Source organism: Nicotiana tabacum, chromosome 10 (assembly GCF_000715075.1).
Source record: "Nicotiana tabacum cultivar K326 chromosome 10, ASM71507v2, whole genome shotgun sequence".
Taxonomy (NCBI): domain Eukaryota; kingdom Viridiplantae; phylum Streptophyta; class Magnoliopsida; order Solanales; family Solanaceae; genus Nicotiana; species Nicotiana tabacum.
The window spans coordinates 74,036,244-74,049,975 of record NC_134089.1 but is presented as its reverse complement, the minus strand read 5'-3'; the positions used below and the strand labels follow the sequence as shown (position 1 = coordinate 74,049,975).

The 13,732-nt window shown below is 40.6% G+C and overlaps 2 protein-coding genes and 1 non-coding gene across 3 annotated transcripts; 1 reads left to right on the top strand and 2 right to left on the bottom strand.

The window, feature by feature from the left end:
* Positions 1 to 7,211: 7,211 nt before the first annotated feature.
* LOC142165177 (uncharacterized) lies at positions 7,212 to 7,559 on the bottom strand. The gene has a single exon (XM_075223790.1). It carries the CDS (start codon positions 7,557 to 7,559, stop codon positions 7,212 to 7,214), a length of 348 nt encoding a protein of 115 aa, XP_075079891.1.
* Positions 7,560 to 8,872: 1,313 nt separating this feature from the next.
* LOC142165175 (putative mitochondrial protein AtMg00860) lies at positions 8,873 to 9,706 on the bottom strand. Its single transcript, XM_075223789.1, has 2 exons — positions 9,638 to 9,706; positions 8,873 to 9,217 (listed from the first exon to the last, which is right to left on the bottom strand). Exons 1-2 carry the CDS (start codon positions 9,704 to 9,706, stop codon positions 8,873 to 8,875), a joined length of 414 nt encoding a protein of 137 aa, XP_075079890.1.
* Positions 9,707 to 12,036: 2,330 nt separating this feature from the next.
* Positions 12,037 to 12,143, top strand: LOC142165677 (small nucleolar RNA R71). The gene has a single exon (XR_012696328.1). It is a non-coding gene; the product is annotated as a small nucleolar RNA R71 (small nucleolar RNA).
* Positions 12,144 to 13,732: the final 1,589 nt, after the last annotated feature.

Genomic DNA, 13,732 nt, shown 5'->3' with positions numbered 1-13,732 from the left:
TTGCTCCTCTTCTAAGGCGGGTCTGACCTTAGCAGCTTTGGACCTCCAGTGAGTAGCATACTCACAAAACGTCTCTGTGGGCTTCTTCTTCAAGTTCTGGATATAGAACACATCTGGTGCGTTCTCTGTATTAAACTTGAATCTGTCCATAAAGTTAGATGCCATGCCTACCCAGCTTGACCACTTCTTGGGATCTTGGCTGATGTACCAAGATAATGCATCTCCTTTAAAACTCCTCATGAACAAATTCATGCGGATTCTTTCATCCTTCCCTACTCCGACCAGCTTGTCGCAATATGTCCTCAGATGGACCCTTAGATCATTTGTGCCATCAAACATCTCAAACTCATGAGGTTTGTACCCCTCGGGCAGTTCGACATCAGGCTGTATGCAAAGATCCTCATAGTTCAACCCCTCGATTCCTTTGCATCCCTCAACGCCCTGAATCCGGCTGGTCAGTTTCTTAAGTTCCTCGACCAAGTTCCTGATTAGTAGATCCTTTTCGGCAGACTCAGGTGGCCTGGGATAGGTTGGGTGGAATGTGGCATGGTCTCCTGATACGCTCAAATTACACTTTAATAAATTGTGTAAGGCGGTCGGTTTCAAATATAATAACCCAACAAGGTTGGGGTCGAATCTCATAGAGAATAGGTGTGAAAAGGTTACTCGAATAGTGTGTTGCTCGACTAAAGTCGTAATTCTATCCAGTTAATGGTAACAAGAGTATGAATTGAGTTTGGTTTGAAGAAATAACTAATTGTAATGTTGAGAATGTAAATAAATTTGATTAGAGAAACTAAGGTTGTGTCCCTTTTAATGAAGTGTAATGCTATCAGTGTTAATATGATATATTTCTAATAGAAGGTCCTTTTTTATATGCAAATGATGCCTAAATTACTACCCAATATTTTTCAATAGTTGGGTAGTATTTCCTCTTTATGATTTTTCCAAATATAAAAGAGTTGCAATTAAGAATAATCAATATATGCCAAATAAAACTAACTTATTCCTAAGTGATTCTATTAAACAAGGTTTAAAGCCTTGAGTCTTTGATATTTACTTCTACCAAATTCTAACCCACCTTCCCAAGCAAAGCAAGAATTTAATGGTACTTGTTAATGTTTGCAACCACCAACAATAAATGAAGAATGAGAAGTAAATAAATATCAACCAACCATTATATATATATATATATATATATATATATATATATATTCAATGTTAAACACCCATTAAAATAACACCCATTTAGGGTCCACAACCTTAGTATTTAAATTTAGATACTCATACTAAAATACAAATTCAAGAGAATATTAAATGCCATAAAGCTTACGAAGTGAAAGATTCTTGACCCAAAAGCTTCCAAAAGAGAGGAATATTAAAGTCTTGTATTGTAGTCTCAAAGTCAGACAAGATGAGCGCACAAAACCTCAATATATCTATTTATAAAGGGCCAAAATTCGGGACAAAAAGCGGACAAAAATGCCCTTTCCGGTTAAATATGCGATCGCATATCTGTTGCATAATAGACATGCGATCTACATTCTCTTCCCGCCCATCGCACTTCAGAATCCTAGTTTCCAGGCCATCATCGCATTGTTGATTTGCGGTCAGCATTCCCGATATGTGATCACATGTTGCATCACATTTTCTACCATCAGCATTTCTCTCCATGAGTTTGCGGTCCATTATGTGGTCCGCAAACCTGTTTTGCGATCGCATTCTGGACTGCATTTCTTGCACTGGACTTTGGCCAACATTCTGTTGTGTTTTGCGATCCTTTGCACATTATGCGGCTCGCATGTAGGATTTGGGATCGCATCTTGGACCGCATTTCCACGTTTGTGCTGCATCTTGCTCTTTTCTTGTCTTTTTGTGGCCTTTTGCTTTCATTTCCATGCTCTTAGGTCCTTAAACCTCATGTACTGCAAAAACACTAAAATTACATAAGTATAGGAGATAATTGCATTCAAAACAAGCTAAAATCTAAGCAATTTGCATTGAAATGTGCCAAAATTCTCCGGCATATCAACACCCCCAACTTAAACTCTTGCTTGTCCTCAAGCAACTAAAACGACACTATCCTATTATAGACTCCATCTAACAGATATGAAACAATAGTGACTGTGGATGGTGTCCATTGTCAGTACTACAAGCACGCATTTTTCAATTGTTTAACCTTCCTAAACCATCAATATTTACAAGGAACTAATCAACTTGTGAAACTTTGAGCCTCGACCAATTTGACAAAATGTTACCTTCAGCTGAGTGCACTTGTATTTGATTCCCAAAGATCAACTTATGTCCAACCTCACAGTTCATGTTCCCTCACTAGAAAGAAAGTCCCAATATCACAATATTTACAATGACAACAAAAAGGGACGAATTTACAAATACACTCATTCTCTGAAAGAGTTTCAAGTGTTACAACATACCATACCATAGGCTTGCCCTTATTTTAATTCGTCGCTTAATTCTAAGAACGCTTGGTTGGAGATCCCATAATGACTTTTTAAGCTTGTAATGTTGGTTTAGGGAAGGGTCGGATAAGCATCTAGGTACAAGTGACTACACCCTCCTTGAATACTAATCACATTTTTCTTTCTTGTTGCTCTTTGCTTCTTTTCAAACCACATAACCTTTATTAGATTCAACTTTTCCACCATTTAGCCACCTTAACTACCCCTTAAATTCTTTTCAAGACTCCATATATATATATAGACAAGCAATTCTTCTTTTTCTTTTTTTTCGTCTTTTCTCTTGCCAATTGTTTATATTTTTTTATACTTTTCTTTAGGAGCTTGAGTAGTTTCACACTTTGAGGTTCACTTTCCTACGCTCATTGTACAATCTTGCCAATTTCCAACTTTACACCACACCCCAACTTAGGCTTTTAGCCTCATTTTCAATGCTCAAGGAGGGACGGTTTCAAAGGAGGGAATTATTTCACAAAAAGGGAAATGTTTGTAATGAGGTAGCCAAAGAGAGGTTAAAGGCTCAAATGAGGTGACTAGTGATACTATCTGTACAATTGGTGGCTTGAAAGGCTAATTGGTTTTTCAAAAATTACAAATACTGCTTAAGGTCATTTCTCCAACCAAATGTAATTGTTATAAGCATCGAAAAACCAACAGGACAAGTCTGGATGGCAGAAGCAAACACAAGAATTATTTATACAAAGAACTCACACACATGGCACACGAACTGTTTGGCTCACATAGTTTGAAGCCCTCGAGTCAACACTTGGCAACTCAAAGCTTTCATCATATATACATGTATAACTCTAGGTAGACATAGAGTCACAGAGCGAGCCTCAAGTTCACACAGTTGATATAATTTTTTTTTAATAAATGGAAGGGTATAGGCTATATACAGACACACATGCTTGAGACTAGACACTTACACCAAACCAGTCAACATGTTTCATTCTATTGTCCTGGTTCTACTATTACACCCTTGGAAAAGAACCTAGTGAAGAAAAACCAAGGGGAATTTATTGCTAAGTACTAAAGATGGACAACTATCTACTTGTTTTTGTTTTTTATATACACAAGGATAACATAACTCTTGTATGGAAATCACAAAACACTAATATATACAAACTCACGAATTACACAACATAACTTATGTACTGAAATCACAAAACACTAATATATACAGAATCACAAAACACACATGAGTAAATACAAAAGCATAAAATACATAGGAGTAAATACAAAAGCATAAACATGTACAACAGTTGCCAATGTCACAAAAGCATATACAAGGCTACCACCCCCAACTAAAAAGCATGCATTGTCCCCAATGCATAAGAACATATAATAGAGTCAAAGGGGATCCCTGAGGCGTAGTAAGCGCTATGGGAGTCGGCATTAGGCTGAGTAATGGTTGGGTCGCCCTCAGATGCTGAAGCTGGGATCGATGAGATCTCGGCCTGAGGAGTGACCTCCACTGATAGAGGAGGGATCTCTGGCTGGCCCAATACTGGAGCTGGGGCCTATGAGCTACTAGCCTCGCCCGCTGATGGCTGAGTGGACGATGGATCTGCAGGGGCGGCCATATCTGCTAGCAAATGTTGTATCGCCATCCGAATTGCTACTTGGTCCTTGTCCTCAGCTGTAGGAGCAACAATCTGCTTGCCCTTCTCCTGAGGGCCATTATCATCCGTGGACCATGAATACTCTTCATCCTTGCCCTCCTCATCCTCCTCACCCTCGTACTCAGTAGAGCGTCCAGAAACCTCCTCATCAGGAATATCAATATGTACAAGAGGAGTTGGAGGATGGGAAACCTTGGAAGTCGGAGGTGCGATGTCTGTCATCAAAGTGGTGAAGTCAAGACAAAAATCTGGTGTTGTTATGTCTGCTCCCTACTCACCTTCCTTAGGCAGGAGGGATGATAGATCGAACTCCAAAGTCTGCATCTTGTGGAGCTCAGTCTTCATAGCGGAAACCTCCTCCCGGAGCTTAGGCAGGTCACAAACCTCACTTCGCTCTATCTTCTCAACCCTCAACTCAAGCTGTTGCAAGCGATCCCCATAAGTTGTGTGTTATTGTTAGAGGGCTATCACTAAGGACTATATTGGAGTCAAGGCCTGTTCGATGAGGTTTGGTAAGGTCTTTAGAAGCTGGTTTACCTTAGCATTGGCATGCTGAGCAATGAGACCAAGCCTCGAGATGGCTGGCAGTTCAGCAGAAGGCTGAGCAATGGTAGACTGAGAGGTGGGCTGTGCAGTGGAAGTGGATGCAACTGGAGCCTGAGGGGACATAGTAGTTTGGGAATCTGAGGGCTCTACATCAACTAGAATCAGAGTTTGAACCTCTGGGGGAGTAACAACATCACTAATGTGCGTGATGTCAATATCCTTCAGCTCCTTTCCTGTCTTGTCAGAGTGGGACGTGAGTGGGACGTTCACAGCCTTGCAAAGGACTTTGATCAAACAGGGGAATGGCAATGAAGTGGTTGTCTGCCTTGCTCGGATTCCTAACTCTTGGAATATAAGGGCACCCACAACGATCTTGATTACCATTATAATGCATGCAATGAGAAAAGCCTTCTCAATGCTTATGTCAGTCTCATTTGTGGACGGTATGAGTCGAGAGGTGACAAAACTAAGCCAAAATCGAACCTCTTGTGTGAGATCCTCCTTTAATATTTTGTGCACAGGATTGATCCAAGAAGGGGTCCCCTTTGATATCACGGATGCTATCCAACTCCGCTCATTCTCCCGGTTTACCCATTTGGCATGGTACTCAGCTGTGCCCGGGCTCCAGTCAGGGATGTAAAATTTATTAATAGACTTAGCGATCCAGCTCACGTCTTTCTCCCAAACTAATACAGTATCATATAATACATGTTGCGCTTGTTGTGAGTTGTCCTGAAAGCTCCGTATGAGGCATAAAACTCACAGACAAGGGTCTCATTGTAGTCATCTAGTAGCTCAGTGAAACACTCCCATTTTCTAGCTTTTATGTTCTCCCAAATGTGGGGGTGTTGCTCTTTAAGTCCGTTCGTGGTCACTTATTTCTTGGCAAGGATTTTTCTCTTTGTTAGTCCTACTCTATAGAGTTCCCTAGAACCATCGATTGCAAACCGAAGTTGGTAGTCATCTCCCATTTTTCTTCTTGCCTCTGCCTGTAGGTCGATTGAAGGCAAAGTCTCCTCCTCATCAGACTGGGAGGGACGTGCCGCAGTAGGATCCGGTCGTGGACGTTTTGATAGTGTTGCTTGACGAATGGTGGAGGCCCTTTTCTTGGAAGAGGATGCGTGTTTCTTGGGAGCCATATCTGCACAGAAATTCCATGTGAGCAACCGAGTAGGAAACAGTGAAAAACAAAGAAGAAGTTCAGAATGTATGCGGTCGCATAACCACTATGCGGACCGCAAACTTGTCGCAAACTTGCAAGCTCTTGAAATGATCCAAGTATGCGATGGGTTATGTGATCACATAACCACTATGCGGACCGCATAACCATCGCGAACATGATTGCTCAGAAAACCAAACCATGAAATGCGATCGCAAATTCCACCGCAAAGTAGGAAATGCGATTGCAAAATGGCCACAAAAATCATGTTGTGAAACTGGGTGTACTGTGTCAGTATGTGGTGAGTTTGCGGTCTGCATAACAATTATGCGATCGCAAACTCACTCTATTTCATCATCTTCCTCAACCAATTTAGGGTTCAGTTATGCGGCAAAAATACGGACTACATTTTGATTTTGCGAGCTGCAAATGTCATCGTTCCTAACGATTGAACTGATCCTCAGTAATGGCGGACCTAATTTTCACTACCCAGCACCCCCAAAACACATTACTGACTAAGAGCACACTACGAACAGGTATCTAATTACAAAGAACAAAATAAAAACACAGAAGAAAAGAAAACATGAAACAACAACAGGGGGAACAAGAATAGGAACAAATGTGCAACCAAAGCTTGCAATAATGGAATTGGGAAAAGCAAAACATACCAATGACGTTGTTTATGAGCACACACTTGGGGTATTAGATCACGCACTAGTTGATTTTTCCTTCTCCGTTCCTTTTCTCGTCGTTCGATATTTTCTTCTTTTTTGTTTCATTTTTTTTGTTTTGCTTCTGATAAAATAAAATAAACTTTCTTTTTGTTTGTTTTGAATGAAGAGATGCGAGAGTGATACCTGCACGATTTGTGGTGGATAAGTCACCGCATAACACACTATGCGACCGCATAAGTGTTATGCGGTGGGTTCAAGTGAGATGCTAAAGGGCCAGAAATGCGGTGCACTATGCGATCACATAGTTGAAATGCGGTCAGCAAAGTGCACCAGCTTGTCGCATTCTTACCACCAATATTAGCCAAACTCACTATTTTGGTTTGCGACCAAAATGCGGTCCGCATAGTGAAAATGCGATCGTATTTTTGCAGCAAACTTCACACTGTGATTTTTCTTCCCTTTCTTATGCAATATTACCCAGAGTTATGATCTTTTGAATCCCCTACACTCTAATACACACATTAAATTTCTCAATTAAATCTATCTACCACAAAATTAAAAATTTAAAGAACATAAAGGGTGTTACCACACATGGGTTGCCTCCCATGAAGCGCTTGATTTAACGTCGCGGCACGACGAAGTTGACGTTTCTTTTGCTTCACTCATTTGTCGGGCATGGACCATCTTGGAGATCCAACTATTCCACCAAATATTTTTTTCCATCTGTGCCTAATTAGTGCTTGATTCGGTGGCCATTGACTTTGAATGTCCGAAGCCCATCTTCTGATGCAAGGTCCACAGCTCCAAAAGGAGAGACATTTACCACTTTGAATGGACTGGACCATTTTGATTTGAGCTTTCCCCGAAACAATTTGAGCCTTGAGTTAAAGAGCAAAACCAAGTCACCCGACTTGAACTCTCTTTTCAAGATCTTCTTGTCATGGACGAACTTCGTCCTTTCTTTGTACACAGCTGCACTTTCATAAGCATGGAAACGGAATTCCTTCATTTCATTGAGTTGTGTTAACCTCAAATATGCAGCTTCAGCCCAGAGTAAGTTCAACATCTTTAAAGCCCACATGGCTTTGTGCTCCAATCCACGGTAGATGGCAAGCTTTGCCGAAGACTAACCGATAAGGAGAAGTACCAATAGGAGTTTTGTATGTCGTGCGGTACTCCTACAATGCATCATCTAGCTTCCTTGACCAGTCGGTCCTGTTTGCATTAACAGTCTTTGCTAGAATGCTCTTGATCTCCCAGTTGGAAACCTCAACTTGACCACTAGATTGGGGATGATAAGGTGTGGACACCTTGTGCTTCACACCATACTTTTCTAGTAGCTCCATGAAAGCCTTGTTACAGAAATGAGACCCACCATCACGAAGAATGGCCCTAGGAGTGCCAAACCGAGTGAATATGTTTTTCTTCAAGAATGCGGTCACACTTCTTGCCTCATTGTTTGGTAAGGCAATTGCTTCAACCCATTTGGACACATAGTCCACAACTACCAAGATATATTTCATCCCACAAGAGCTCACAAAAGGACCCATAAAATCAATTCCCCACGCGTCGAAGATTTCTATCTCTATCACAAAGTGCATTGGCATTTCATGCTTCTTGGAGATTGATCCTTGCCTTTGACATTGGTCATAAGCCTTGACCATTTGATTGGCATTATGATATATTGACGGCCAATAGTAACCACATTCAAGCACCTTAACCGCCGTTCGATTTCCTCCATGATGACCCCCAACCAGTGAGTCATGGCATGCCTTTAGAATTGGCATAATCTCTTCTTCTGGAACGAAACATCTGATAATATTGTCAGCACAAACACGGAACAAGAATGGTTCCTCCCAATTGTATTGCCGACAGTCTCTTAAGAACTTTTTCTTTTGATAGGATTCCAATTCGTCCAGAATAAGGTCACTAACCAAATATTTAGCAATATCGGCACACCAAGGAGCAAAAGTGCTAGATAGTGCCAATATGTGTTCATATGGGAATGCATCGTTGATTTCAAGATCTCCCTTTGGTCTCCCTGCCTCTTTAAGCCTTGATAAATGATCCGCTACTTGATTTTGAGTTCCCTTGCGATCCTTAACCTCGAAGTCAAATTCTTGCAACAACAAGACCCATCGAATCAGCCGAGGCTTTGCAACATTCTTTGCCATGGGATAGAGAAGAGCAGCATGATCTGTGTACACTATCACCTTCGATCCCAACAAATAAGCCTAGAACTTCTCAAAGGCATAGACTATGGAAAGAAGTTGTTGCTCAATTACCGTGTAATTTATTTGCGCCCCATTGAGTGTCTTGCTTGCATAATAGACCGGGTGGAGAACCTTTTTGTGACGTTGGCCAAGCATTGCTCCAATAGCTACACCACTGGTGTCACACATGAGCTCGAAAGGAAGAGACCAATCGGGGCGTGACAATAATAGGTGCCGTGGTGAGCCTTTGCTTCAATTCCTCAAAGGCTTTGAGGCATTTCTCGTCAAACACAAATTTGGCATCCTTCTCAAGGAGGTTGCACATAGGATTTGCAATCTTGGAGAAATACTTGATGAAGTTCCTATAGAACCCGACATGTCCCAAGAAACTTCGAACACCTTTAACGGAAGTAGGTGGAGGAAGATTACAAATAATCTCGATCTTTTCCTGATCACCCTCTATGCCACGTTTTGAAATTTTATGTCCCAACACAATGCCTTCATCCACCATGAAATGACATTTCTCCTAATTGAGCACAAGGTTGGTCTCTTCACACCTCTTAAGCACTTTTCTAAGATTGTTAAGACAATGCTCAAAAGAATCACCTACCACCGAGAAGTCGTCCATGAAGACTTCTAGAAAATCCTCTACCATGTCGGATAAAATGGACATCATGCATCTTTGAAAAGTAGCCGGAGCGTTGCATAAACCAAATGGCATTCGACAAAAGGCAAAAGTTCCATAGGGGAAAGTGAATGTCGTATTCTCTTGATCCTCCAATGCTATGTTGATTTGGTTGTAGCCGGAATATCCATCAAGGAAATAATAGAATGACCTTCCCGCTAGCCGATCAAGCATTTGATCAATAAAAGGCATAGGGAAATGGTCTTTTCATGTGGCACTGTTGAGCTTCCGATAATCCATACACACCCTCCAACCGGTTACCGTTCTTGTTGGGATAAGCTCATTTTTCTCATTTTCAATTATAGTCATGCCTCCATTTTCGGCACGCATTGCACCGGGCTCACCCAAGAACTATAGGCAATAGGGTAGACTACCCCGACATTCAACCATTTGATGATTTTTTCTTTACCACCTCTTGCATTGATGGGTTCAACCGTCATTGATGTTCCACACTTGGTTTCATTTCACTTTCCAATTGGATTTTGTGCTCGCAAATTCCCGCGAGAATCCCTCTGATGTTTGTAATTGTCCATCTGATAGCTTGCCTATGCTCCTTCAAGACATACAACAATTGTTCTACCTGCACATCATTCAACAAAAAAGAAACAATTACCGGTAAAGTATTATTTGAGCCAAGAAATTTATACCTCAAGTGTTGTGGGAGTGGTTTGAGCTCTAGTTGCGGAGGTTTGATAATAGAAGGCTTTGCGGGTGGAGTGGCTCTATTCTTCAAGTCGAGAGAGAGCTTTGCCGGAGCATAAGTGTAGGACACAAGCCCCTCCAATGCATTCACCGATTCCATATACCCCTCCATATCTTCACCATAAAAGTTCACCAAAATATCCGTCAATGCCTCGCCGAGGCATTGTTCTTACATTTTCATTTCAACTACATCCTCTAATTCATCAAGAACATCGATCATCGAGATGCTTTGATACTCCTGCGGTAGTTTCATACCCTTGCTTGCTTGGAATGTAACCTCTTCATCATTCACATGGAATTTGATCTCATTCCATTCCGAATCCATTAGTGCTCTTCCAGTGGCAAGGAATGGTCTCCCCAAGATGATAGGGATCTCCTTGTCAACTGCACAATCAAGGATTACAAAGTCGGTGGGGAAATAAAATTTTCCCACCTTCACAAGTACATCATCAACAATTCCCATCAGTCATTTTATGGAACAATCGGTCATTTGCAATCTCATACTTGTAGGCCTTGGCATACCTAATCCTGTTTTTTTGTAAATGGCAAGAGGCATCAAGTTGATGCTAGCTCCATTATCACAAAGGGCTCTTGGAAAATCATGTGCCCCAATGGTACAAGGAATGGTGAAAGCTCCCCAGGTCTTCTTTCTTTTGAACGGTGGATGTTGCAATGATAGAACTAACCCGGTGAGTCACATTCACCACTTCATTTTTGGAGGTTTTCTTCTTGGTGATCAAATCTTTCAAATACTTAGCAAAACCCGACATCTCTTGAAATGCTTCCACAAATGGAATATTCACCGATAATTGCTTGAGAATGTTGTAGAACTTTTAAAGTTTTCTATTATAAACCTTCCTAGCGAGTCTTTGAGGGAATGGAGGAGAAGGTCTAGGAATAGGTGGAAAAGTTTTTGGTGTCTCTTTTACCCTTTCCTTTACCTCTTCCCGGTTCTCTTTTTGCACTTGCACATCCTCCGGAATCTTCTCAATTTCAACAACACTTGGCTCTTCAACCTTGACCCCTTTCTCAAACTCTTCTACCTCAACCTCTTGTTCGCCCTCTCCTTGTAGTACCTTCCCACTTCGAGTAGTAATTGCCATGACATGAGAAGTTGGGGCACTCCCACTACCCTTTGGGTTCGCAATTGTGTCACTAGGGAGTGTTCCCTTTTGCTTTGGATTTTGTTCCCTAGAGAGGTCTCTCATTTGCATCTCCAATTTTTGAATGGATGCGGTATGAGAGCCAACAATTTCGGTTATGTTCCTCATAGAAGTGTAGACTTTTTTTTGATTTTGCAATACCCGTTCAAGCATACTTTCCAATATAGACTCACTTGAGGAACCTTGATTTGAATATTGACCCTTTAGGGGAACATAAGGGTTTGAACTCCTGTTTGAGAAGTTGTTGTTGTTCCAATTTTCTTGGTTTGAGCCACGTTGGTCATTTCGCCATTATTGGTGGACTTGCCCTTGCGGGTTTGGCCTCCATTGATTTTGTTGTCCTTGACCTTGGTATTGTTGCCTTTGATAGCCTCCTTGAGAGTTGTTGACATAATTTGCTTCCTCAAAATCCTCATTTGTTTGTTGACATAATTTGCTTCCTCAAAATCCTCATTTGATATTGGTTGCACATCCTCAACCACATTTACCTTCTTCGTTTGGCTTTCGGTGAACAGCTTTGTCAACAAATTGACATTTGTATCAAGCCCTGCGATCACCTGATCTCTCTCTTGATTTTCCTTGATCATGTTGCTCAAGGAAGGAGAACCATATATAATTCCACCTGTGGTGTCCTAGGAATGTCATGCTTGATTATGCTTTGCCATTTTATCAAGTATTTGTGTCACCCTTGCGAATGATTTTTCCATGAAAGATCCGTCAGCTGCATTCTTGGCTATAGATTGGTTCATAGGATCCAAGCCCATGTAAAATTTTTCCAACAAGATAGAATCCGGAAAACCATGGTTGGGAGATCTTACCAAATATAATTTGAAACGATCCCATGCCTCATATAGATGTTCTCCTGGTACTTGCTTGAAAAAGAAGATTTTATCTTTGAGCTCAGACTTCTTACTTTGCGGGAACCATTTAGCTAAGAATGCTCGAACAAGTTCGGGCCAAGAATGAATAGAGTTTGGTGGCAAATTCTGAAGCCATTTCCTTGCGTCCCTAGCTAGTGAGTACTTGAAGCACCTCAACCTTAGAGCATCATCCGAGACATTGTTCTGCTTATGCATCGCACACATACCCAAGAAATTTTTGAGATGTTGTGTCGGATCATCATCAGTGGAATTCCTAAAAAACCCCTCCGCTTTGAGCATAAGGATTAAACCATGTTCCACCTTGAAAGTTGCAGCGCCAACTTCCGGAGGTACAATAACATTTGTATCCTCAATATACTCCTCTATGTCCGCAAAAGGATCTTCTTCCATTTCCTCCTCTATTTCTTCTTCATATTCAGCCATGTTTTCCTATCAACACCAAGCAAAACAAGAAAAGTGTGATAGAATAGACTAAGACGTAAATTAAAGCACACACTAATTAGTAATTTCAAAACCGTATTCCCCGGCAATGGCGCCAAACTTTGATACGCTCAATTACACTTTAATAAATAGTGTAAGGTGGTCATTGTCAAATATAATAATCCAACAAGGTTGGGGTCGAATCCCACAGGGAATAGGTGTGAAAAGGTTACTCAAATAGTGTATTGCTCGACTAAAGTCGTAATTCTATCCAGTTAATGGTAACAAGAGTATGAATTGAGTTTGGTTTGAAGAAATAACTAATTGTAATGTTGAGAATGTAAATAAATTTGATTAGAGAAACCAAGGTTGTGTCCCCTTTAATGAAGTGTAATGCTATCGGTGTTACTATGATATATTTCTAATGAAATATCCTTTTTGATATGCAAATGATGCCTAAATGACTACCCAATATTTTCCAATAGTTGGGTAGTATTTCCTCTTTATGATTTTTTCAAATATAAAAGAGTTGCAATTAAGAATAATCAATATATGCCAAATAAAACCCACTTATTCCTAAGCCATTCTATTAAACAAGGTTTAAAGCCTTGAGTTTTTGATATTTACTTCTACCAAATTCTAACCCACTTTCCCAAGCAAAGCAGGAAATTAATGGCACTTGTTAATGTTTGCAATCACCAACAATAAATGAAGAATGAGAAGTAAATAAATATCAACCAACCATTATACATATATTCAATGTTATATATATATATTCAATGTTAAACACCCATTAACATAACACCCATTTAGGGTATACAACTTTAGTATTTAAAGTTAGCTACTCATACTAAAATACAAAAACAAGAGAATATTAAATGCCATAAAGCTTACAAAGTGAAAGATTCTTGACCCAAAAGCTTCCAAAAGAGAGGAATATTAAATCCTTGTATTGTAGTCTCAAAGTCAGACAAGATGAACCCACAAAACCTCAATAAATCTCTTTATAGAGGGCCAAAATTCGGGACAAAAAGCGGACAAAAATGCCCTTTCCGGTTAAATATTCGACAACATATTTGTCGCATAACTGACATGCGGTCCGCATTCTCTTCATGCCCATCGCACTTCAGAACCCTAGTTTCCAAGCCATCATCGCATTGTTGATTTGCGGTCCGCATTCCCGTTATGCG

Coding starts and splice junctions, on each gene's coding strand:
- LOC142165177 (XM_075223790.1), bottom strand. CDS start 7,559: ATGTGGGCTTTAAAGATGTTGAACTTACTCTGGGCTGAAGCTGCATAT.
- LOC142165175 (XM_075223789.1), bottom strand. CDS start 9,706: ATGCGTGCCGAAAATGGAGGCATGACTATAATTGAAAATGAGAAAAAT. Junction 9,218..9,637: donor AGCTTATCCCAACAAGAACG/GTAACCGGTTGG, acceptor GTGCTCAATTAG/GAGAAATGTCATTTCATGGT.